Below are 22,116 nucleotides of genomic sequence, written 5' to 3'. Positions count from 1 at the left end.
ATATAAGACTGGAAAGTTTTTGAGGGCAGTTACACAGGATCTATCATTTTAAAACAGACACATGCTTTGACCTAGTGATATACACTAGTATATGCTGTAGTGACACTAAAATATACTAGGATGTTTAATGTGAAAGTCCTTAGTAAATGTGTATAATACATACAGTTTAAAGAATATGGCCAGGCATAAAGCTACTCGAAAGGCTAAGGAAGGAAGATCATAAGTTCAAGTGCGGTCAAGGCAACTTATGAGTTCCTATCTCAAAAGTAAATGGCTTTTGGGCTGGGGCTCAGTGGTAGAGCACTTGCCTAGCACGTGTAAGGCACTAAGTTCAATCCTCAGCACCATGTAAAAATAAATAAATAAATAAATACAGGTCCATTGACAACTAAAAAAAATTAAAGTGGCTTTGATCCCCAGTCCTATCAAAAAAGAAAAAAGATCAACAACACTCAAGTAACTACAACCTAGCTTAACAGAACATTGCTAGTGCCTCTGAAGTTCCCTATGTCCCTCTGTCATTACCTCCATGCCCAATATAACCTTTACCCTGGATGGTATCGGTGATTACCTTCTTTAATTTCATCATGGTTAAGAAAAATATCTTTGCCTATTTTCTGACTTATATATACAAAGTATCACCATATGCATTCTTCTGTAACTTTTTTGGTTCAAATTATTTTCAAGATTAATCAGTGTTGCTACACAGAATGAACTATGGTTCATACTTCACTGCTGTTTAGTATTCCACTCTAAATATACACAAGTTCCCCTTCTACCTTTGATGGCTATATGAGTAAACTGTAGGGTATTTTTGACAACATACATGTGGCATCATTCTTTAGCAGTGCCTGAGACTGCACACAGAGCTTTAAATATGCTATGCAAGTGCTCTGCCACTGAGCTACAACCTTAGTCCTTTTTATTTCTTGAGACAGGGTCTGCTAAATTGTCCAGTCTGGTTGGAACTTTCAATCCTCCTACTTTTGTCCCACCTCCCTGTAGCTGGGATTACAGGTATATACTGCCACACCTGGCCCAGAATTATTCTTTTAAGAATAACACATGGGAGGTTGGGGTTGTGGCTCAGAGGTAGAGCGTTTGCCTAGCATGTATAAGGCACTGGGATTTGATCCTGAGCACCACATAAAAATAAGTAAATAAAAAGGGAGGTGCTGAGCAACTCAGTGAGACCCTTTCTCTAAATAAAATACAAAATAGGGCTGGGGTTGTGGCTCAGTGGTAGAGCACTTGCCTAGAATGTGTGAGGCACTGGGTTCAATCCTCAGCATCACATAAAAATAAATAAAACAAAGGTATTGTGTCCACCTACCAAAAAAAAAGTACATATAAAAGAAAATGTATAGCAGGGTAGGGGATGAGAATGAAGGAGAGAATTTTAGAATTTTACTTCATGTTAACATTGATGATTGGGAAAAAAATCAAATAAAAATATCCACATTTGTTATTATCAGTTTTTTTTATTTTGGGGGGGGGGAGCGTAGCAGGTACCAGGGATCAACCTAGAAGCCATTAACCACTAAGCAACATCACCAATCCTTTTTATTTTTTAAGGAAGGGCTCTTGGCTCAGTGGCAGAGCACTTGCCTTGCACATGTGAGACACTGGGTTTGATTCTCAGCACCACATAAAAATAAATAAAATAAAGGTATTATATCCATCTAAAACTAAAAATTTTTTAAAAAGTAAGGGTTTGCCAAGTTGCTTAGGCCTGCCTTGAACTTGAGATCCTCTTGCCTCAGCCTCCCAAGTCGCTGGGATTACAGGTATATGCCACTGCACCAAGCACCGGTGTTTTTTTGTTTTTTTAAAGCAAAAGTAACTTCTGCTAAATGTTCCAAACATTTGGTGGTGTTCATATCATACCACCAAATTTACACTGCACAATTATGGTCAAATGGATATTAAAACATTAACTTTATTCAAAGTTATCTAACAGATTGCAACACTATATCAGGGTTTCTTCCATCCTACTTGGAATGAAAATAACTTGAGTGCTCATGACAGGATCAAACTATCTACCTACCTACACAGAGACTGGGCCAGAGGTAGTCCTTGCCTTCCTTGCTTACCAACTAAAAAAAAAACAGTAAGCAAAGGAGAACCCAGGGGCCTCTAACACAAAAAAGCAAGCAACACAAAAAAGAGGGGTGTTAGTCTCATTTTATGCTTCTGAGGGAGAAGTAACCCCTACTCTGTAATGAACACACCATACCACCCAATGAATGACAGCCTCAAATTCTTAAGAGACATGGAAGGAGGCTTACTTCCCAGCACTTTCCCCAAAGCATAAAAATAAAATTGCTATCCCCTTTTCTGGCAGGACAGGAAAGGGGGAAAAAGAAGTAAGAAAGGGTATCCCCTCAAAAGTGCTCAATTGTGAAGTTTAGCATGGGCTGGGAATAACTCAGTAGAAGAGCATATGCCTTATGTGCACAAGGCCCTGGGTTTGATTCCCGGTACCACAAAACAATTAGTCAAATAAATAAAGTTGAACCTGAAGCATAAAATTACCATTTTCTCCATTTTCTGGAGTCTCTCGTCCAGTTTTACTAGAACTCCGGCTGGTGGATTCTGGACTGGTAGCTCGAACAAACATCTTCCATTTTCCTCTTTTAGACATAAGTCTACGCATTCCATCCTGAGATGCTGGCTGGCTGATATCAGAACGTGGACTAGACCCTGACACACTACCATCTCCTTCCTCCAAGGCTCGTAATTCAGCCTACAAAGAGTGTGATGATAAAATTAGAGAATCATTAACCGATATCAACATTTAACCATTTGTAAGTAGCGAAAAATGATAGCCTTGACTACATTCTCGGATTTTTTTTTTTTAACACAGTTGTGGGGATTGAACTCAGGGGTGCTCTACCTCTGAGCTACATCGCAGTCCTTTTAAATTTTCATTTTGAGAAACGATCTCACTAAGTTACTAAGACTAGCCTCGAACTTATAATCCTCCTGCCCCAATCCTCTGGAGTCACAGGGATTACAGACGTGTGCCACTCCCTGTACTTGGCTTTTCTTGGAATTTAAAACTTTTGAAAACAGGAAGAATTTCTAAATACTCTTTTCTGTCACAACTGAACATTGTGCCCATATACTATTAGTACTCAGCAAATGCCTATTCACAATTATAGTAGCAAGCATTGCTTTGGAGGGGATTGGTTTTAGAAAGCCACAAATGTATTTACTGTCCAAAATGCATATCCAAAATAGAAAAAGCTTAATTTATATTTATATGCATATATTTTATTATTCTTTTATTTTTGAAAAATAATAAAAATTTAATAAAAATATTTAGTCTTTCCCCATATCTTCAGATTTCTCAAATGGGGAAAGCTTAAAGAGCAACGAAATGTTATAAACCCTGCTAAGCTCTTGCTTCACATTGGGTCTCTTAAGGTAGCAGGAGGTGAAACTGCCCCAAAGATAAAAGAATGCAGAAAAGAGGTAAAAATCAACTTTTCAATGAAAAAAATTTCCTGAGAAGCATCTTAAAAAAAAAAAGGACTGGGAATTAAATAAGTTTCTCTCAATTCTGCTATTTTACAAGGTCCATTTATTGATTGTTACAACTCAAGTTTTTATTGCAATAACTTAATGTAACATACTAGAATAACAGGGATTAAAAACAAACAGACCAACCCACAGAACCCCACATCTGACAATATAAAGGGGAGGGAATGTATTTTAAACCTTCAAATCTTACTTTTTTCCGTTCCAAAACTAGTTCCAACTCAAGGGTATCTTGTTCCTCCTCTTCTTCACTTTCTCCAGATTGAACGACACTACAAAGATCCTCCTGAGAAGGGTCTTCTATACTGTCCAGCATAACTTCCTGTGGCTTTACCGTTGTCGCTGCTTCCTCTACTGTTGTACTAGCTTCTTTCACCTCTGAAATTGGCTCCACTTCTTTACAAATTACTTTTCTTCTCCATCTTTCTTCTTCCTCTTTTATCCCCTCAGGCAATAAAGGAGCAAGTAGTGAGGCTGCCACTCCTTTCTTCTCCTCCTCATTATTTGAGAGAGCCTGAATACCTTCATTTACTTCCTACAAATAAAATCATTTAGCCTCAATTCTCAAGAACTCTCCCCAGGTATATAAATCAACAGTTCATATCAACTTTATTTTCATTCACTGGATACTCATAAAAAGCACCTAGAGCAACAGATTCATGTGCATAATGGAAACATTGTTACTTTAAAAAGGCACTGGTTGAACTAGAATCCTGTTCTGAGTAGGATTCAAATATATCCTACCCCTATTCTCAGATAGTCGAAGGACAGACCAATACAAAGCACAGGCAGACTAAGATCAGTATTTTGTTAGCTCAACACATGACTGAATAAATCTTCACCTTCCTCTTCTTTAAGATGAGAAAATCTCACATATATGCTGTGAAAGCCAATTTAGAGACATGTGAAATATTTCCAAAGTGAAATGAGTAATTATGCTTACAACTTTTATTTCTGATTGGGAAAATATTTGTTCCACACCTCTGTCCTGGAATTATAAATATTAAAAATACTTAAAAAAAAAAAAATTCCTTGCAGTGTTAGAGATAGAAGTCAGGGCCTCTCACATATTAGGTAAGTGCTCTACCACTGAGCTGTACCCTGACCCATAAGTGCTTTTTGAGCTATAGAATCAGTGATGCATGCCTGGCTGAAGCACAAAGATCCCAAGTTTGATGTCAGCCTCAGCAACTCAGCAAGACCTTGCCTCCAAAAAAAAAAAAAAAAAAAAAAAAAAAAATAGGGTTAGGAATGTAGCTCAGTGGTAAAAGGCCCCTGGGTTCAATCCTCAGCTCCAAAAGGTACTTTCTGATAAAAAAAAAATCCATCATTTTAAAATCTGAGATTAGTTGTAATTGAACACACTCTCTCTCTAAAGAGTACAACTCCTTTTCTTCCTAATGATGACTTAGAAATGCTCAGGTTTCACTAGTACAGGCTGAGCATCCCTAACTTGAAAATCCAGATGCTACCAAATCTCAAACTTTGAGTGCCAGCATACCACAAATAGAAATTCCACGCCTGACCTCATAAGTGTCATTAGTCAAAACACAAGCACATAAAAATATTGTGTAAAATTACCTTTAAGCTATTTGTGTAAGGTGTACAAGAAACAAATGAACTGAGTTTGGACTTGGGTTCAATAACCAAGGTATCTCTTTACATATATGTGAAAACTATAAAATCCCAAAATACCCTAAATCTGTAATGCTTCTGGTCCCGAGCATTTTGGATAAGGAATATTCAATCTGTAATGTTTTTAATTTGTAAGATAATTTATCCTCTCGTTTAAAAAAAAAAAAATCCTACATGGAATTCTAAAATAATAGAACAATTCTGTCTGAAGTGGGATGGGGACCTGGAGCCCTGCCTCTGTGGCTTGTCCCAAATTCTTCTCAATGACCCGAAGAGCTTCAATGGCATATTAACACCCTAAAAGAGAACTAAGTGCTATAAATGCTGAAAAATACACAGAAAGAGATTTAACTAAAACAGAACCCATTTTTGTTCGAAAAATATAATCCATATCAAGTTTGTTAGACTAGAAAAAGAGCAAGCAGGGTAAGTCACAACACTTACCTTTTTAACTTCTCGTTTAGCTATGCCTGGTCCGCTTTTACTACTAGAAACAGGAATTGCTTTCTCCTTTGTATATGTGTCTGTATTTACCACAAAACTACCTTCAGCACCTGTTACAGAACTACAAAAAAAAAAAAAAAAAAAAAAAAAAAAAAAAGACTTAGCAACTTAGTAAGAGAAAGAGAAGGTAAACACAATCAACAAGATGAGACTAATTTCCTTCAAGGTAAATTAAGTTTCCTCTTACCTGGGCTGGTAATGTTGTAATCCCTGTACCTGGGTGGCAAGATACTGAGGTAACTCCCAAGTCACTTCATTTGTTTGTGTGTTCCAATAATAATAGCATCCTGTGTTCTCATCCCAGACTTCTTGCCAATCTCCCATCTCAATTCCCACTACAAAGAAAGAAAACAAATTTTAAGAAGTACAAACTCCTTCACAGACTTGACTTACAAGAAGTTAGTTCTAAAGCCACAATAATCTAACAGTTTAGTTTTTCAAACTTGGTAATATTAGAATATTTTCAGTTGCTAGGTCTTTGCTGTGCTGGCAGTCCTAGTAAATTATTTAGCAGCATCCAGGCCTCTACCCACCAGATGTAACACTCCTGCACTGTGAGAACCAAAACTATTTCCAGGCAATGTCAACTGTCCCTTGGGTGCATCCTGCCACCATCACACACATGTAACCAAGAACCACCAGTATAATATCAAGAATTATTTTCTCATTAAGATGGGTGCAGTGAAATATACCTATAATCTCAGTGATTTGGGAGGCTGGGCAGGAGGATTATTAAATTTGAGGACATCCAGGGCAATTGTGTGAGACCCTGTCATATAATAAAAGGGCTAGGTATGTAGCTCAGTAATAGAGCACCCTTGGGTTCAATACCCATCACCACTAGGGATTGAATCCAGGGGCATTTTACCACTGAGCTACATCCCCAGTCCTTTTTTCACTAAATCACTGAGGACAGCCTTGAACTTTCAATCCTCCTGCCTCAGCCTCCCAAGTAGCAGGGATTACAGGAGTACACTACTGCATTCAGTCTTTAGAATTATTTTCTCAACAAATATTTAGTTGTCTTTGCATACAAGGTTAAAAAAAAAAAAATCACTTTACTACTTCAAAAATATATGCTGGAGGGGCTAGGGATATAGCTCAGTTGGTAGAGTGCTTGCCTGTCAAGCACAAGGCCCTGGGTTCAATCCCCAGCACTGTAAAACAAAACAAAACAAAACAAAACAAAACAACCCCCCCAAATATTCTAAAATGACTTATTATTTATTTACCTGGCAAAATATTCATCTGGCATATTATGCAACTGGTTAAAAGGGCAAGCAAAATTACTTTTCAAAAGTTAGAAATTAGATCTGACAAGTTCTCAGAGATCTATCCTACCTATTATTTTCTAAGTACGGTATTTAAAAGGCCAGAATCTTACAGTCTGGGGCTAAAGTATCTGGGATTTCATCCTTAGGAATGCCAATGTCTAGAATACTTTAAGGACTACACTTAACATTTCTATAAACCAGGAGTTAGTCACATTTACCTCCTGCCAGTGAACACTGGGTATCATATTGCCACCCTGGTGTTTGGGTTGAGTCTGTTCCATTTGATGTAGAAGAAAGGGCAGATGTTGCTGCTTCCTTTGGCTCTGGTCGAGGTGGAGTTGGAGGTGGAGCAGAAGCTCCTACAGGAGCTGCAGGCTGAGGAGCTGTTATGGCATCAATCTCCTACAGAATAAAAAGGGCAACAATGACACAGAAACCAGAAACTTTCAAAAATGGTGACCACTGAAAAATCCTATGGGCTCCATTTGCAGCTCAAAACTGTTTCTAGTTATACAAGTTCCCCAAACCCTTCCATTCTCCTTCCTTCTCTTTCTACTAAAAGCTTTTTAATAAGAGATAGGGAGGGACAAAGCAAGACAGAGGCAAAGGAGGAGAAAGGAGAGGGAAACATCAAGAGTGACAAGCATGCTGACCGTGCTTCGTCCCAGAGTAGCTGTAATAACTAAAAAATTCAAACAAAAGCACCACTAACCGCAAGGAAATTGGCCAGTGTACTATCGATATCGGCTGACTGGTTTCCATTTGCTTCTTTGGATTGTGCTGGTTTTTCAGAAACATCACTCTCATCATCATCACTGTCAGCATAAGCACCAAGTAAGCATAGACCGCCTAGAAACAAAAAGGAAAATCTTAGTAACCAAAATGCCAATATGTCCTAGGAAGTCTCTAAATATTACATCTGATATATCTGTAGGTAGAATTTAGGCTGAGGGAGGAGGACCGCAAGCTAAGAAACTTAGCAAGATCCTGTCTCAAAATTAAAAAATTTAAAAACAAAATTTTTTAAAAGGAGGCAGGCTAGGGATATATTTCAGCAGTAGAGCACTTGCTTTTATGCCTGAAGCCCTGGGTTCAGTCTCTAGTACTGCCTGCCCTGCAAAACAACCAAGTCATAAACATATGTACATTCTAATTAAACTTCGGAAAATGAAGCACATACACTGATAAGGAGCAGGCTCGGATTTAGAATAACACAAAAGATAAATGCTCACAGTATTGCCATGTAATATTGCTTTGTCCTAGAAAAATAAAACCCTCACAAGAGTAAGTGTTAGACTACTACTAAGATTTGATGCTATGTTAAAACCTAAGAAAACAGGGCCATTCTTCAGAACTACAGTGCCTAGCAGTGTCTTTCTGAGAACACTCCTGACACCTCAAACCTCAACCTGCTTACCTTTAATAAACAGAGGCTGAACAATACTCAGAGGAAGAAGTGTAGGAATAAACACTCAGTTTCTCCCATTATGCTCTCAAATCATGCTTCTGACACCAGATGTGTAGTGTTCCCCCACACATCAAGCAAGCAATCAATTCTGTGGTATGTGTCTAATTCAATTCAATTAAACTCAGACACTGTACCTGTGCTAGTGTGAGACTTCCAGGTTGAGAGTTCCATCCCAAGACTGCCCCCTCACACTTTCAAAGCCAACAGCAAGCCCCAGGTGTTTTTTTTTCTTACTTTTTTTTTAATTGTAAACAAATGGGGTACAACTTGTTTCTCTGGTTGTACATGAAGTAGAGGCATACCATTTGTGTAATCATACATTTACATAGGGTAATGGTGTTTGGTTTCACCTGTCCTTCTAACCGACCTTAGGTTCAATGAATTTGCTGGAACAGTTCACAAAACTTGTTTACCATATAAATTATTACCAGTTTATTACAAAGCATAGGACAATGAATACAAATGAAGACAAATGCACACAGGGTGATGCAGGGGAAAAGGGGCCCAGGATTTCCAGAAAACCTCCACAGGTTCGCCACCTGGAAGCTCTCTTTACCCACACCCAGTATTGGGATTGACTGCCTGCTATCAAGTGCTCTACCATGGAAGTACATTCCCAGTCCTTCCTATCTTTTGAAACAGGGTCTCCCTAAATTGCAAAGGCTAGCCTCAAGTTTGCAATCCTCCTGTGTCAGCCTCCTGAGTAGCTGGAATTACAGACTTACCCTACCATGCGTAATTCTTTTGGGCTTTTATGGAGGCTTCTTCACATATAAAATTACTGACCCAGCAATGGTGATCAACTTAGCCTTTAGCCTATCTCCCTTCTCCATAAGCTGGACTCAGCCCCACCTATCCTGAAGCTACCTAGGACCTCCTAGCATACAAAAACACATACAAAAACACTAGCATACAAAAACACTTTATCACTTTAAAGATCCCAAGAATTTTAAGAGTTTTATGCCAGCAAAGGGAGACAAAGAACAGATACATAGGCTGAAGATGTAGCTCAGTGGAAGACCACTCCTACCAGGTGGAGCCCCTGGGTTCAATCCCCAAGGGGAGCAAAATTCAAAATAGACTGGGGTTATGGCTCAGCGGTAAGAGCGCGTGCCTAGCATGTGTGAGGCACCACATAAAAAATAAATAAAATAAAGGTATGTGTACATCTACAACTAAAAAGAAAATTAAAAAAAAAAAAAAAATCAAACCAAGCAAGGGGCACCTGTAAGCCCATAATCCCAGCCATTTGTGATGCTAAGGCAAAAAAATGGCAAGTTTGAGACCAGCCTCAGCAATTTAGGGAGACTTAGCCTCAAAATAAAAAATAAGAAGGGCTATACCTCAGTATAAAACAAATGGTGTGAGAGACCCTGGGTTCAATCCCCAGTACCAAGAAAAACAAAACAAAACAAACGAAATCCCCAAATGTATGTTCACAAAATCACAGTGCCACACAATTTGCAAATCCAGTAACTATTGCAGATAGTAAATTACATCTCAGGTACATATCCTGTCTTTCAAACAGGCTTCAAATAGTAAGTCTGTCTTATACTTTTATAATTACCATTTCTTTGCTTTCCCAGTGATTTTTAACTCTTGAGTTATTGACTTCACAGTAACATATGGCTATAGAACCTCTCTTAAAAATACTTGGCTGGATGAGGTGGCACACACTTGTAATCCCAGCAGCTTGGGAGGCTGATGCAGGAGGACCACAAGTTCAAAGACAGCATCAGTAACTTAGTGAGGCCCTAAGCAACTTAGAGACCCTGTCTCAAAAAATAATAAAGGGCTGGGGATGTGGTTCAGTGGTTTAGCACCTCTGGGTTCAATCCCTGGTATCAAAAAACCACCAAAACAAAAATAAAAACACCAAAAAGCAACAAAAACAACACCCCCAGTCCCCCAGCAAACACTTGAGTATGTTATTTCAGGGAATTAGACTCTGAAGATCATCTGTAGAACACATTAAATACTCCTTTCTCAAAGATACTTAATACTGTTGGTTATCATACTGGTCTATTGACCTAATTTAATAGAGATCATTTCAAATTTTTTAATGGATAATTTCCCATGCAGACACTATTTTTCACTGTGAAAGTACTATACCCCACCCCCCAAAATATAGACAGACATAGATACAGATAAGTATATGGGACTGGAGATACAACTCATTGGTACAGAGTCTCTGGGTTTAATTCCCACTAACACACACACACACACACACACACACACACACACACAAAACCACCCCAAAAGAAAACAAAACTTTGCGATCTCAAAACTGTGTTCAGGGTAAGCCCTGTCCTACAGAAAGAGAAAAATTCTTATTTGCCTGGCCTGGTGGCACACACTTGTAATTACTAAGGAGGTGGTGTGGCAGGAGGATCCTAAGTTCAAGGCAAACCTCAGCAAATTAGTGAAAACCTGTCTCAAAATAAAAGGGGAGGGAAAAAAGGTATTACATGGCTCTGAAATTTTACAACTGTTTTATTTATTTATTTTTATGTGGTGCTGAGGCTGGAACCCAGTGCCTCACACGTGCAAGGTAAGTGCTCCACCACTGAGCTACAACCCCAGCCCCTACACTGTTGTTTTCTTAAGTGGCAAATGGTATGGAGGGAAGCATAAGTCTCTATTATTTTAGGTGTCAAACAGTACAAAATGTACACCAAACTTAAAAAAAAAAAAAATTACTACCAATTACAGATTTTTTTTTTTTTTTTAAGTGGGGTGGGGGTGGGGGGCCAGGGATTGAACTCAGGGGCACTAGACCACTGAGCCACATCCCCAGTCCTACTTTGTATTTTATTTAGAGACCGGTCTCACTGAATTGCTTAGTGCCTCACTTTTGTTGAGATTGGTTTTGAACCTCCTGTCTCAGCCTCCCAAGCCACTGAGATTACAGGTGTGTGCCACAGTGCACAGTTATACTGAAGATTTAACCCAGGGTAGTGCACATGGTAGGCAAGTGCTCTACCACACAGTCACATCCCAGCCCTTTTTTTTTTTTTTTTTTTTTTTTTTTTTTGCCCTGCTGGGGATTGAACCCAGGGCCTTGTGCTTGCAAGGCAAGCACTCTACCAACTCAGCTATCTCCCCAGCCCTCAGCCCTTTTTAATTTTATTTTGAGACAGGGTCATGCTAAATTGCCTAGGCTGGCCTAAAACCTGTGATCCTACTGCTTCAGCCTCTCAGAGCAATCACAGGTGTGTGCCACAATGCATGGCTCCAAAGAATATTTGACAGTAAAACACATTTTAATCTTTCAACTATGAAAAAGGTAGAGAAAACTAACATTCTTACACTTACTGTATCCCAATTTTATATATATCATTCAGTTTGATTTTCAAAATAAACTCATGGCTATAAGATCCATTTTATAAATGAATGATGTCTGGCCCAATTAATAACTGTCTCAAAGTCTTACAGTGAATGCTAGAGTGGTGGTTTGAACTCAGGTGTTTATGAAACCACTGCAGCAAATATTCTTTTGTGCTTAAAAAATACTTAATAAAAACAATTTTCAGCTCCACAGAGTGTATGCTAGAATACCAATCAAGGAAGTGTTAGAACAATATGAAAAGATACATCTGGTGTCCCTGAAGAACGAAGGGCTAGAACACTAACTACAAAAAAGCATTAGAAGAAAAAGTAATAAAAATTATTTGGATACAGAGACAAAGCATAAATTTTGCATTGCTTAAGATGTATTTACTAGGCTGGGGATGTGACTTAGTGGTAGAGTGCTTGTCTAGCATGCACTAAGCCCTGCATTAGACTGCAAAGGAAAAAGTGTAGTTGCCCACAAGCTCTCACAAATAGAAAGGTTGTGTGTGTGCATGTGTCTATGTGTCTGTGTGTGTGTGTGTGTGTGTGTGTGTGTGTGTGAGAGAGATGCTGAAGATTAAACCTAGGGCCTTGCAAATTCTAGTCTACTACTGAGCTATAATCCCAATCCCAGAAAAGATTTTAAATTACACTTATAGGAGAAACATAAATTAGCAACACCAAAGCATTCTATGTACAAACTCAACTTGAACTTAATAAAAGATATTCTAGATAAGATGTAAAACAAAACAAAACAAAATCTATACCTGTTGCTTTAACGGCTGTGGGTCTAGTTGTCATGACTGGTTTTGGAGGGTTCTGAGCAACTCTGGGAACCTCCACCACCACTTCCTGTTCATCTGCGTTTTAAAAAGGAACAAAAGAAAAAAAAAAAAAAAAGAACCTTCAGTTAGCTGGTGGACCAGAGAAACACTAGAGATGGCAAATCAATCATAGGTTTGCCCTTTCGAGTCTAGATTTCATTGACTTAAAAAGAGGGTGTATCAATGACCCAGATAAGTGGGAGATGAAAAACAGGCATAACTAGAACCTTCCATATGCCTAGTGACTTCAACTTTAAGAATTTGAACACTGTATATAAAAATTACATCCGTAATATTTCAAAATTCACACACAAAAACAATAAATCTCCAGCCTTTCATGAGGTTTTTACAACATGCACCGCTACAGAATGTTCTGCACAAGTTTTTCAACGTGATTTATTAGTGCCTGAAATGGTCGCGGCTTCTCCAGCAACTACCTCTGTAGCAACGTCATACAATTACTCTTAATCGAAGTACCATTCCAGGGAGAACCACACAAGTACCTGGGAACCCACTTCTCCAGGAATTTTTGAGATACCTGTTAATTTGGGTATACTACCGCTTTGTCTGGCATAATAAAAAGGGTCTGTTCATTTCTAAGGAGTCTCTACTCCCAATTTCAACCACCACCACCAAAGGACGCAGATGACGCGTGGAAAGGCCAGATTCCACCGTCACTAGCCTAGCACGCCGAAACTCCCATCTGCCTTCCTACGTCATCAAAACCAACCCGGGACGTTTCAGAGGCCAGGGTGCCTGGGCCTCAGTCGGATTTCAAACGTTCCCGGGGAAAGCCCTGTACCAGCGACATGCAATGGCGCCGCCTTGGGATGGGCCCGGGTTGATCACGCACAGCTCTGCAGGCGTCTTCCGCCGCCCCTGGGCCTCGGCCGCCCTGCCCGCAGTCCCCGCAGTCCCCAAACAGGCGGGTCTCGGGAGGGTGGATCTCGCCCGCCCCGGCTTCTCCCCTTTATGGGGTCCAGGAAGCGGCCCGAGAGGCCTAGGCCGCAAGCCCCGCGCTCGAGTTTCGGATGTCCCACCTTCTGAAGGCGAATCATCCGCGGCCGCGGAGGCAGTCACCGCGGGCGTCGTCGTGGTCGCTGCCGCCGCCGGCGGGGCTAGCTGGTTGGAAGCCGCCGCCGTCGAATCCGGCTCGGTGTCAGGTTCCGGCTCGGGATCTCGGCCCGGCGTGCTGCTGCGGGGACCCGGCGGAGAGAGCTGCAGGATGGGCCTGCGGCCGGGTACCGCCCGGGACTTCTTCCCCATCGCGAGCCCGAGCGCGAGCTGAGAGCGTCGGCAGCCTAAAGGGGCGGGGGCTCGGCGCTGCGATGCGTAATCAATATTCATGTACCGCGGCACCGCCTTCGGCCAGGATCCGCTTTTAACCGGCGGAACGCGCGCCTGCGCAAGCGCCTTGGGCCCCCGGGTCGTTCAGGCTCCTCCTCCCCTGCGGTAGGCGGGCTTTATCCACGGAACGAAGCGATTGGCTGTTTTGACCGAGGTCAGAAGCTGGTAGCCAATAGAAAAGGAAAAAGAGTGGGCGTCAAGCCAATAGTGCAGAAGGGCCTGCATTTAGAGTGACTTCCTCCCGTGGTAGGGTTCCATGCGTGCGATTTTTGCGGAGTCTTTTCTTTACCCTATTGTCCTCCATCTTGTGGCTATTCTGGGCTAGTTGTTCGTTATTTGCCCTTTAGGAAGCTGTGCTGCTTTTTGGACTCTTTCCAAGTTTTCCTCTGGTTACTGTGGTTTACTTGGGTATAGCATTGAACATTAAATATGATAATGGGTCTGAGGTTTTTGCAAATTCTTAAGACCACAAAGATGGTGTATTGTATTGTGTTGCTTATTAGCTGGGAAGAACGACGTTGTCCTCCCTATAAGTAAATCGCCTAAACTGTTCAGATGGGTTGAAGGAGCCTTGCCAATTTGGTTCCACTAGTAACCTCATCCTCTTTACTAATCTTCCATTAATACTCTTACCTTCAGATCCAGTCTCTTGAAGCTCTTGGAAATACCCTCACGAAGTGACACATTGAGTTACCCCCCTACCCCCATCTCTCGGTAGTGGGGATCGAACCCACAGGCACTAAACACTACCACTGCGCTACATCATTTGACCTGATCCAGCTTCTAGTTGCTTCCACCATACTCCCATATCCTTAATATATCTATTTCCACATTTCTTTCCTTTTTTTTTTTTTTTTTTTTTTTTGAGACTTGGTGTGGGGGGCGTTGTCTCGCTAATTAGCCTAAAATGGTCTCAAACTTTTGATCCTCCTGCCTCAGCCTTTCCAGTCGCCTAGATTACAGGAGTATGCCACCGCGCCGGGCTCTGGTGGGTGAGTCTTGTTAGCCTGCAGAGGCTTTGGCATCCTGAACCTGTAATGACTTCCCTTGAAGCAGTTGCCAAGCAAGACAGTGCTTTCTTCTCGGGACCCATCCCTAATACCTCTCATTGCTTTTATGTCTATAGTATCCCCAGCAAATCTCTAAAGTTCAGGTTTAAAATGTGACAGTCAGGCGTAATGGCACACACCTGTGATCCCAGCAGCTCGGGAGGCTGAGGCAGGAGGATCAAAAGTTCAAAGCCAGCCTCAGCAATTTACCTAGGCACTAAGCAACTCGGTGAGATCTTATCTCTAAATAAAATACTTAAAAAGAGCTGGGGATGTAGCCTAGTGGTTAAGCACCCCTAGATTCAGTCACCGGTATCAAATAAAATAAAATATGACAGGGAGGAGGTGCACTATACTTAAAAGGAACTGCATAAATTTTCTAATGTATACCAGTGGAAATTTGGGAAACCTGTGGGAATGAATATTAAGGCTATGGGATAATGGTGGAAGCATCTTGAATTTGGTTTAGGTCAAATTGGGTGCTCTGAGCCCACTAAACAGATTCTGCATTTAAAGTTGCAACAAAAGGAGCTAGGAAATCTGCTAAGTTTGGTTGGTTGACTGAAACATAAATCAAAAGATGGCCCACTGTGAATGAGTTGGAAAAATCTAGTCTCCTTCATTTACCATAGTGGAAAGAATTTCCCCCCCTGTAGTACCAGGGATTGAACCCAGGGGTGCTCTACCACTGAGCTACATCCAAGCCCCCTCTTATTCTTTTTTGGTACCTGGGATTGAACCCAGGAGCATTTAACTACTGAGTCAAAATGTTTTATTTTATAACAGGGTCTTGCCAAGTTACTTAGAGCCTTGCTAAATTGCTGAGACTGGTTTTAAACTCGCCATCCTCCTGATGCAGCCTCCTCAGCCTCCCCTGGCCATAGTGGAAGGTGTTTAAAGGTTTAAGGAAGTGGAACTTCAGGGTCCACATCTGTAATCACATTTACTCCAGATGCTGAGACAGGAAGATTACAAGATCAAGGATAACCAGAGCAATTAGTGAGAGAACCTATCCCAAAATAAAAATTCAAAAAAGGGCTGGGGCAAGCTCTGATATTACAGGTTTATAATCCCAGTGACTCAGGAGACTGAGGCAGAAGGATAGCAAATTTCAGGCCAGCCTGGGAAACTTAGCAAGACCCCATTCAAATAAAATAGAAAGGGTTAGAGCGTGCTCAGTGGTAAAGCGCCTCTGAGCTCAATCCCCAGCAGGGCATGGTGGCAGCATGCCTGTAATTCCAGCAATTTGGGAGGAGTGCAAGCTTGAGGTTAGCCTCAGCAATTTAGCGAGACCCTAAGCAACTAAGTAAGACCCTGTCTTAAAAAACAAGAAAGAAAGAAAAGGACTGGGGATGTGGATCAGTGATTAAGCACCCCTGGATTCAGTCCCTGGTGCCATTTAAACAAACAAAATCTTCCTTACCATACCGTAGGGTCCAGAAGACTGACAGATTTATTTATTTATTTATTTATTTATTTATTTGCCAGGGGAGCCCCAACTTCCCTGAAGAGCTCCATGTTTGCTCTTTGTAGGTTAGTCCTTACAAGGGAACTGTAATTCCTCACTTGGAAAAATTAAAGACAGTGTGAATAATTGAATCTTGGAGTGGCAGCGCCTAAATGGTGGCACTCAACTGTCAGAGACAAGGTGTAGATACCATACTGAACAGCACAGGCAAAGCAACAATCAGAATATCATGACTCATGTAGTTCTTTGGCATCAACTCGTTAATGACAGTGTTCCTGGAAGTGAAATAGATGGGAAGCCTACTAAATTCTTACTTCATTTATATAAGCAGAAAGCTTTCAGGTCAAGTGAATAAAAGGCCAACTTGAATCGTAAAAACAATTGTGGCTCTTTGATCAATTCCCTGATTTCTGTCCTCTCTGGAGATGGCTGCTGACTAAAGTTCCCATCTATCTCTCTCAATTTCAATACTTTTTTTTTTTTTTTTTTTTTTAATGTTGGGTTGATTTATAAGTGCTGTTCTGGGCAGTTACAGTTTGTTTGCAACAAGGAGTTATCTAACTCATACTGTACACAGCAATTAGAAGTTGTCATGGCAAGACAACTTTTGTGCTGGCCTGCTGTGACCAGCACAAAAACCAGAGAACAGTTGGGGAAATGCAGGATGGAGGGGGAGTTTCTTTATTATAAAAGAAAAAAGGAATAACTCCTTAGGAGTCTTCATAAAGAAGGGAATATTCTGCACTGGGAGAAAAGACACTAGGATACAACATTATAAGTATTTTTACTCCAGCCCTGACCCCAACTCCTCCAAGAGAAGAGTGAAAGGAGACAGCTGAAGAAGACAGTTTTGAAAAATTGAACTTAGAAACCCTACAAATTGATTAAAATCTAAACTTCTGTTGTGCTTTTTAAAAATTTAATGTATCAAAAGGACTGCTTTAGTGACATGCTGGTTTCACCAGAAAAGAACCCAAAGAACCCATGTCAGGAACATGCTCATGTTGGCCAGCCAACTTGCTCCCCACAACCCATGTGGACAACTACATGTGTCTTAAACCTCTTCCCTGGGCTCAGGTGACCACCAGGAACGTGCATCCATCTGGTAGCTATCCAGGGTCGACCTCCTGAAGAAGAGTGAACAGGACAGGGCAACCCTTAAGTAGTAATGAAGACTCAGAGCCCCTAGTAACCAACGTTTCCAGTACCACCTTCCCCACCCCTGCTCCAAAGGATCTCCTATATTTCTAAACCAAAATAAAGTTCAGCACCCAGTGACAGAGATGGTTTCCTCCCTTAGAAAAATACATACCCACACACCCATAATTTTTTTTTTGTTTTTTACTTAAATATACTCTCCTTTGTGTTATAAATAAAGGACCAAGCACCAAGAACTTTTTCTTTTAAGATAGGGCTCTCTATCAGTTTACTCAACTTTGTGTCTCCAGGAGAGTATGTGGCCCCAAGCAAGGGAAGTTCTGCAGCAGGGGACCAGGGCATGTCCCTCGCTGAGCACCACCCTGCCTTCCCTATGGGAAGTTGGTTATACCTTAGGAAATAGAGCTTTCCACCACGAGGGGATATTCTAACCTCACCTCACCAGGCCTCCTCTTTCAACGACCTTGAAGAAAAAGTACCCCGTGCTCCCCCAAAACACGCTGCATCCCACAGCCATGCCTATGAGACAGTCACGCCTGAGGAGAAGGAGCATGGCACTGCTTCCAACTGTCATGTTAAAAAGCTTCAGTGACAGGAAAAAGGGGCTGGGGCGAAGAGGTTAAGCACTTAACACCTCTGTCCTGGCCAAAGAAAGCAAGACTAACTGGGCCCGAGGAATAAAAGAAGACCTTGGTGTTCCACTCTTAGAATCGGGACAAACAGGACAACAGAGAGGGTGAAGAGTTGGAGTGGGATGCAGAACTAGGAGGGGCTTGCGCCTGGGCGAGATGCCTGGAATCCCAGAGGCTCCGGAGGCTGCGGCAGGAGGATCACCAGATCAAAGCCAGCCTCGGCAAAAGGGAGGTGCTTAGCAACTCAGTAAGACCCTGTCTCTAAATAAAATAGAAAATAGGACTGGAGGGCTGGGGAAATAGCTCAGTCGGTAGAGTGCTTGCCTTGTAAGCACAAGGCCCTGGGTTTGATCCCCAGCACCCCCCCCCCCAAAAAAAAAAAGAAAAGAAAATAGGACTGGAGATGTGGCTTAGTGGTTGATTACCCCTGAGTCCAGTCCCTGGTACCCCCGCCCCCAGAAAAAAAGGAAGGAGGAGGGGCTTGATGGCTGAGGTTTAGTCCACTTAGTTTTTGTCCTGGAAGAGTTCATCACTGGTTTCATTGAGAAGACACATGTGGATAAGGGCTTCTGTCACTGAATAGGGGTGGCAGTTGGCAGAGGGCTGACAGTCTTCAAAGTAACCCTTCCTCTCTTAGCCAACTGTCCTGGGAATGCAGATTCTGGCACTACAGTTGGCCATGCCAGCAGATAAGTTGTTGATGGTGGTGGTTTCGTGGAATCCAGGTAGACACCGGGTATTGTCCAGGACCCCCTTGGATCATAGACACAAATGTGGTCTGCTTGCTTAGTTTCTCGATGGCCTCCTCAATGTACTTCAGACCATTCTCTTCCCTCGTGGCCTTGGTACTAACGTTGGTGTGGCAGCCGGCACCGTTCCAGTTCCCAGGAATGGGCTTGGGGTCAAAGGTAGTATCACTCCAGAGTCTTCACATACATGATGCAAGATGAAACGGGCCACTCAGAGATGACCTCCCACGTGGATTCTTTCACAAGGTTCTATTTGGAATTTCCATGACAGGCAAGACCTCAGCATTTGTCCCCGTAGTCTGGTAATGAGCCTCCACCATATCCTCACCATAGGCTCCCACACACAGTAATACAGTAATATGGATCTTGGGGATCAGGAAAGCCATTGGAAAGTCAACCCAAGGGGTGACCATTCATGCCCATGAGTGTGTTCCTGCTCCATTGCAAACCATGGGTGCTGGTTACTCACCATGTCCATTATTTGTTTGCAGCTGTGCCTTAAATTGGTCTCTGCAGGCTTTCAGTTATATTTGAAAACTTCACAGAACACCAGCTTGTTGGGATTCTTGTGGAAGGGGTCCCAAAACAGCAGGTACAAGATACATGTCACTATCGGAGCCTTCAGGCTGAAAAGTACTAGAGCCATCAAAATTCCACTCAGGCGACTCTTCTACACTCTTGGGCTTGGAGTCCAGGGTGCTGGGCTTGCAACAAAGTCCTTCTCCAGTACAATCAGTCCAGACAGACATGGCTTGGACTTGCTCATCCTGAGGCAGGGTCGTATAGACCTGCTTGATGCCCCTGTTCAAGTGGAAATTTGCTGAGGTGATTGTGGTGTTCTGGGCAGCAACAAGTGGTGGTGGGCTGTGAGAGCAAGGTTAGGAGAGAGGAGAGGAGTTTGCCCTGCCTTTTGGTCGCCACCCTCTCCTTCCATTCTCTGCTCTCAGCTTCTATACTTCAACTAGTTGGAATAAATAGTGCATCATAGAAGAAAATTGTCTTCATTCCTCAAGAGCCAGTACAGATAAAACCTCTCTGAGCTTATGCCTCTGGGCCTCAGTGTCAGGCTTCCCCTTCCTAGCATTGATACCCTACTGGGTTGTTTTTTTGTTGTTGTTTTTTGTTTTTTTTGGCGGTGCCGGGGATTGAACCCAGGGCCTTGTGCTTGCAAGGCAAGCACTCTACCAACTGAGCTATCTCCCCAGTCCTTGTTTTGTTTTTGTTTTTTGGTACCTGAAATTGAACTCAGGGGCGCTCAACCACTGAGCCACATCCCCAGTCCTATTTTGTATTTTTTATTTAGAGACAGGGTCTTACTGAGTTGCTTGCCGTTGCTGAGACTGGCTTTGAACTCAGGATCCTCTTGCCTCACCCTCCCAAGCCGTGTGGGCCACCATGCCCAGCTGATACCCTACTGTTGATACTAGTCTCACCCTCTAAACTCAGTTTGGAGGTAACACCAGTGGTATTTGCTTTTTATATCCCCAATGGCTCAGCTCCTACTCAAGCACACTAAAAACACCTATCATTTATTGAGCACTTACTACATAAACTAAGCCACTAAGCACTTTCCACCTTTTTTTTTTTTTTTTGCACTGGGGACTGAACCCAGGGGCACTTTATTACTGTGCTACATCCCCAAAATATTTATTTTTTTATTTTGAGGCAGAGTCTTGCTAAATTGCTTTGGGCTTTGCTAAATTGCAGAGGCTAGACTCAAAGTTTGAATCCTCCTGTCTCAGCCCTCTGAGTCACTGGGATCATAGGTGTGCGCTCCTACACCAGTATCCCACAACCTTATAGGGTAGATATTGTTATCCCCAATTTTGAGTACACTCTCAAATTGGTTGTTGAATGCAAAATCCACTATAGCTGTAACTTTTCTAGTTTTTTCCCTTGTGCATGAAATATACTTTCTGGAACATAAAAAGCACCAGCAAATTTTTTAAAAATTTAAATTTTCAGTGCCTTATGTTATTTATCTATATGCAGTGCTGAAAAAATCAAACCCAGTGCTTCACACATGCTAGGCAAGCACTCTACCTACCACTGAGCCACAACCCCAGCCCCCAGCCAAAGTTTTTTAATAAATATATACAAACTTGAAATCAAGTTGCAAGACTGTTTTTCTTTTCTCACCTATGGAAGGGATTATCCAGATTATTAGGGTGTCCTGAGATTATAGACTCAAAAGATTTCTAAAACAGCTAGCAGCGGGAGAGAATTTGCCATTTTGAAGCTGTTAGCATTTTTTTTTTTTTTTTTTGCGGTGCTGGGGATCGAACCCAGGGCTTTGTGCTGTTAGCATTTTTTAAATTTATTTCTTGGTGTAAGGAGCAAAGTTAAATTTGTGACATTCTGTGTGCTGTGTAACTTACAAAAAACAACTTGTTTACTCTGTGCTGTGTAACTTACAAAAAACAACTTGTGCTGTGTAACTTGCAAAAAAATAACTTGAGTGCTCTGTGCTGTAATGAGGTAATGATGTGGTGTTGCCCCAAGGTAAGAATGACGTTGCCCCCAAGTTGGAGACATGTGCAACTGACCCCAAGTAAGATAACTAACTTCCCTCGGACCAAGACTGGCTGGCAGAGTCTGATAAAAAGGATTTAAAAGGACTCATGATGAGCCTAGCTCCAGTCCCCATTTTACACCAATGACGCTAGTGTTGTGCCAAGCCTGAAGGAGACTCACTGACTTGCTCGTTGCTTGATGGACCGTCCATCATCCTGACAGTGACCAAGACGTTCCTGTGGAAGTAACAGCGGAGCTGCCGGTGTGCATCCTGCCTGAGCCGTCTCTGCCCGGCCGGCCTGCCTGCCCTGACCTCGCCGCCCTCCTTCGCCTTCCAACCGTCCTCGCGGATCAGGACTCCAGCCAGAGGGAGTTCCCCAGCAAGATCTCCTGAGCTGTCTTCCTGAATGACCTCTGGGAGTCGCTGCCCTTCGACTCAAGACACGTCACACAGGAGTGGACCTTAGGAACGGGTCTCAGTAAGGAGTGAGTCTTGTTTATTCGGGGCTTATAATAATTTAGTGATTAAGTTATGTGTGATATTGGTGTGACTAAAGGTTAGAATAACTATAAATAATTGTGTGATCAGCATCAAATAAAAGCCAATTGATTTTGGAC

General features: G+C 42.0%; 1 protein-coding gene and 1 pseudogene across 2 annotated transcripts in view; both read right to left on the bottom strand.

The window, feature by feature from the left end:
- Positions 1–13,919, bottom strand: part of Fnbp4 (formin binding protein 4) — a 36,697-nt gene extending 22,778 nt beyond the window's left edge. Inside the window, exons 1-8 of one of the 2 annotated variants that reach the window (XM_047516856.1) lie at positions 13,622–13,919; positions 12,525–12,617; positions 7,669–7,805; positions 7,175–7,358; positions 5,870–6,017; positions 5,623–5,743; positions 3,737–4,078; positions 2,536–2,746 (exon numbers count right to left, since the gene is read on the bottom strand). In XM_047516856.1, coding sequence (XP_047372812.1) covers positions 2,536–2,746; positions 3,737–4,078; positions 5,623–5,743; positions 5,870–6,017; positions 7,175–7,358; positions 7,669–7,805; positions 12,525–12,617; positions 13,622–13,847 — 1,462 coding nt within the window. In that variant the 5' untranslated portion in view covers positions 13,848–13,919. The remainder of the gene's footprint in view (positions 1–2,535; positions 2,747–3,736; positions 4,079–5,622; positions 5,744–5,869; positions 6,018–7,174; positions 7,359–7,668; positions 7,806–12,524; positions 12,618–13,621) is intronic. The other variant, XM_047516855.1, reaches the window with a different exon arrangement.
- Positions 13,920–18,739: 4,820 nt separating this feature from the next.
- On the bottom strand, positions 18,740–21,712 carry LOC124959451 (glutamine synthetase-like; annotated as a pseudogene).
- Positions 21,713–22,116: the final 404 nt, after the last annotated feature.

Source organism: Sciurus carolinensis, chromosome 11, assembly GCF_902686445.1.
Source record: "Sciurus carolinensis chromosome 11, mSciCar1.2, whole genome shotgun sequence".
In the NCBI taxonomy this organism is placed as follows: Eukaryota; Metazoa; Chordata; class Mammalia; order Rodentia; family Sciuridae; genus Sciurus; species Sciurus carolinensis.
The sequence above is the reverse complement of the archived record's forward strand: the minus strand, read 5'-3'. Positions and strand labels throughout refer to the sequence as shown.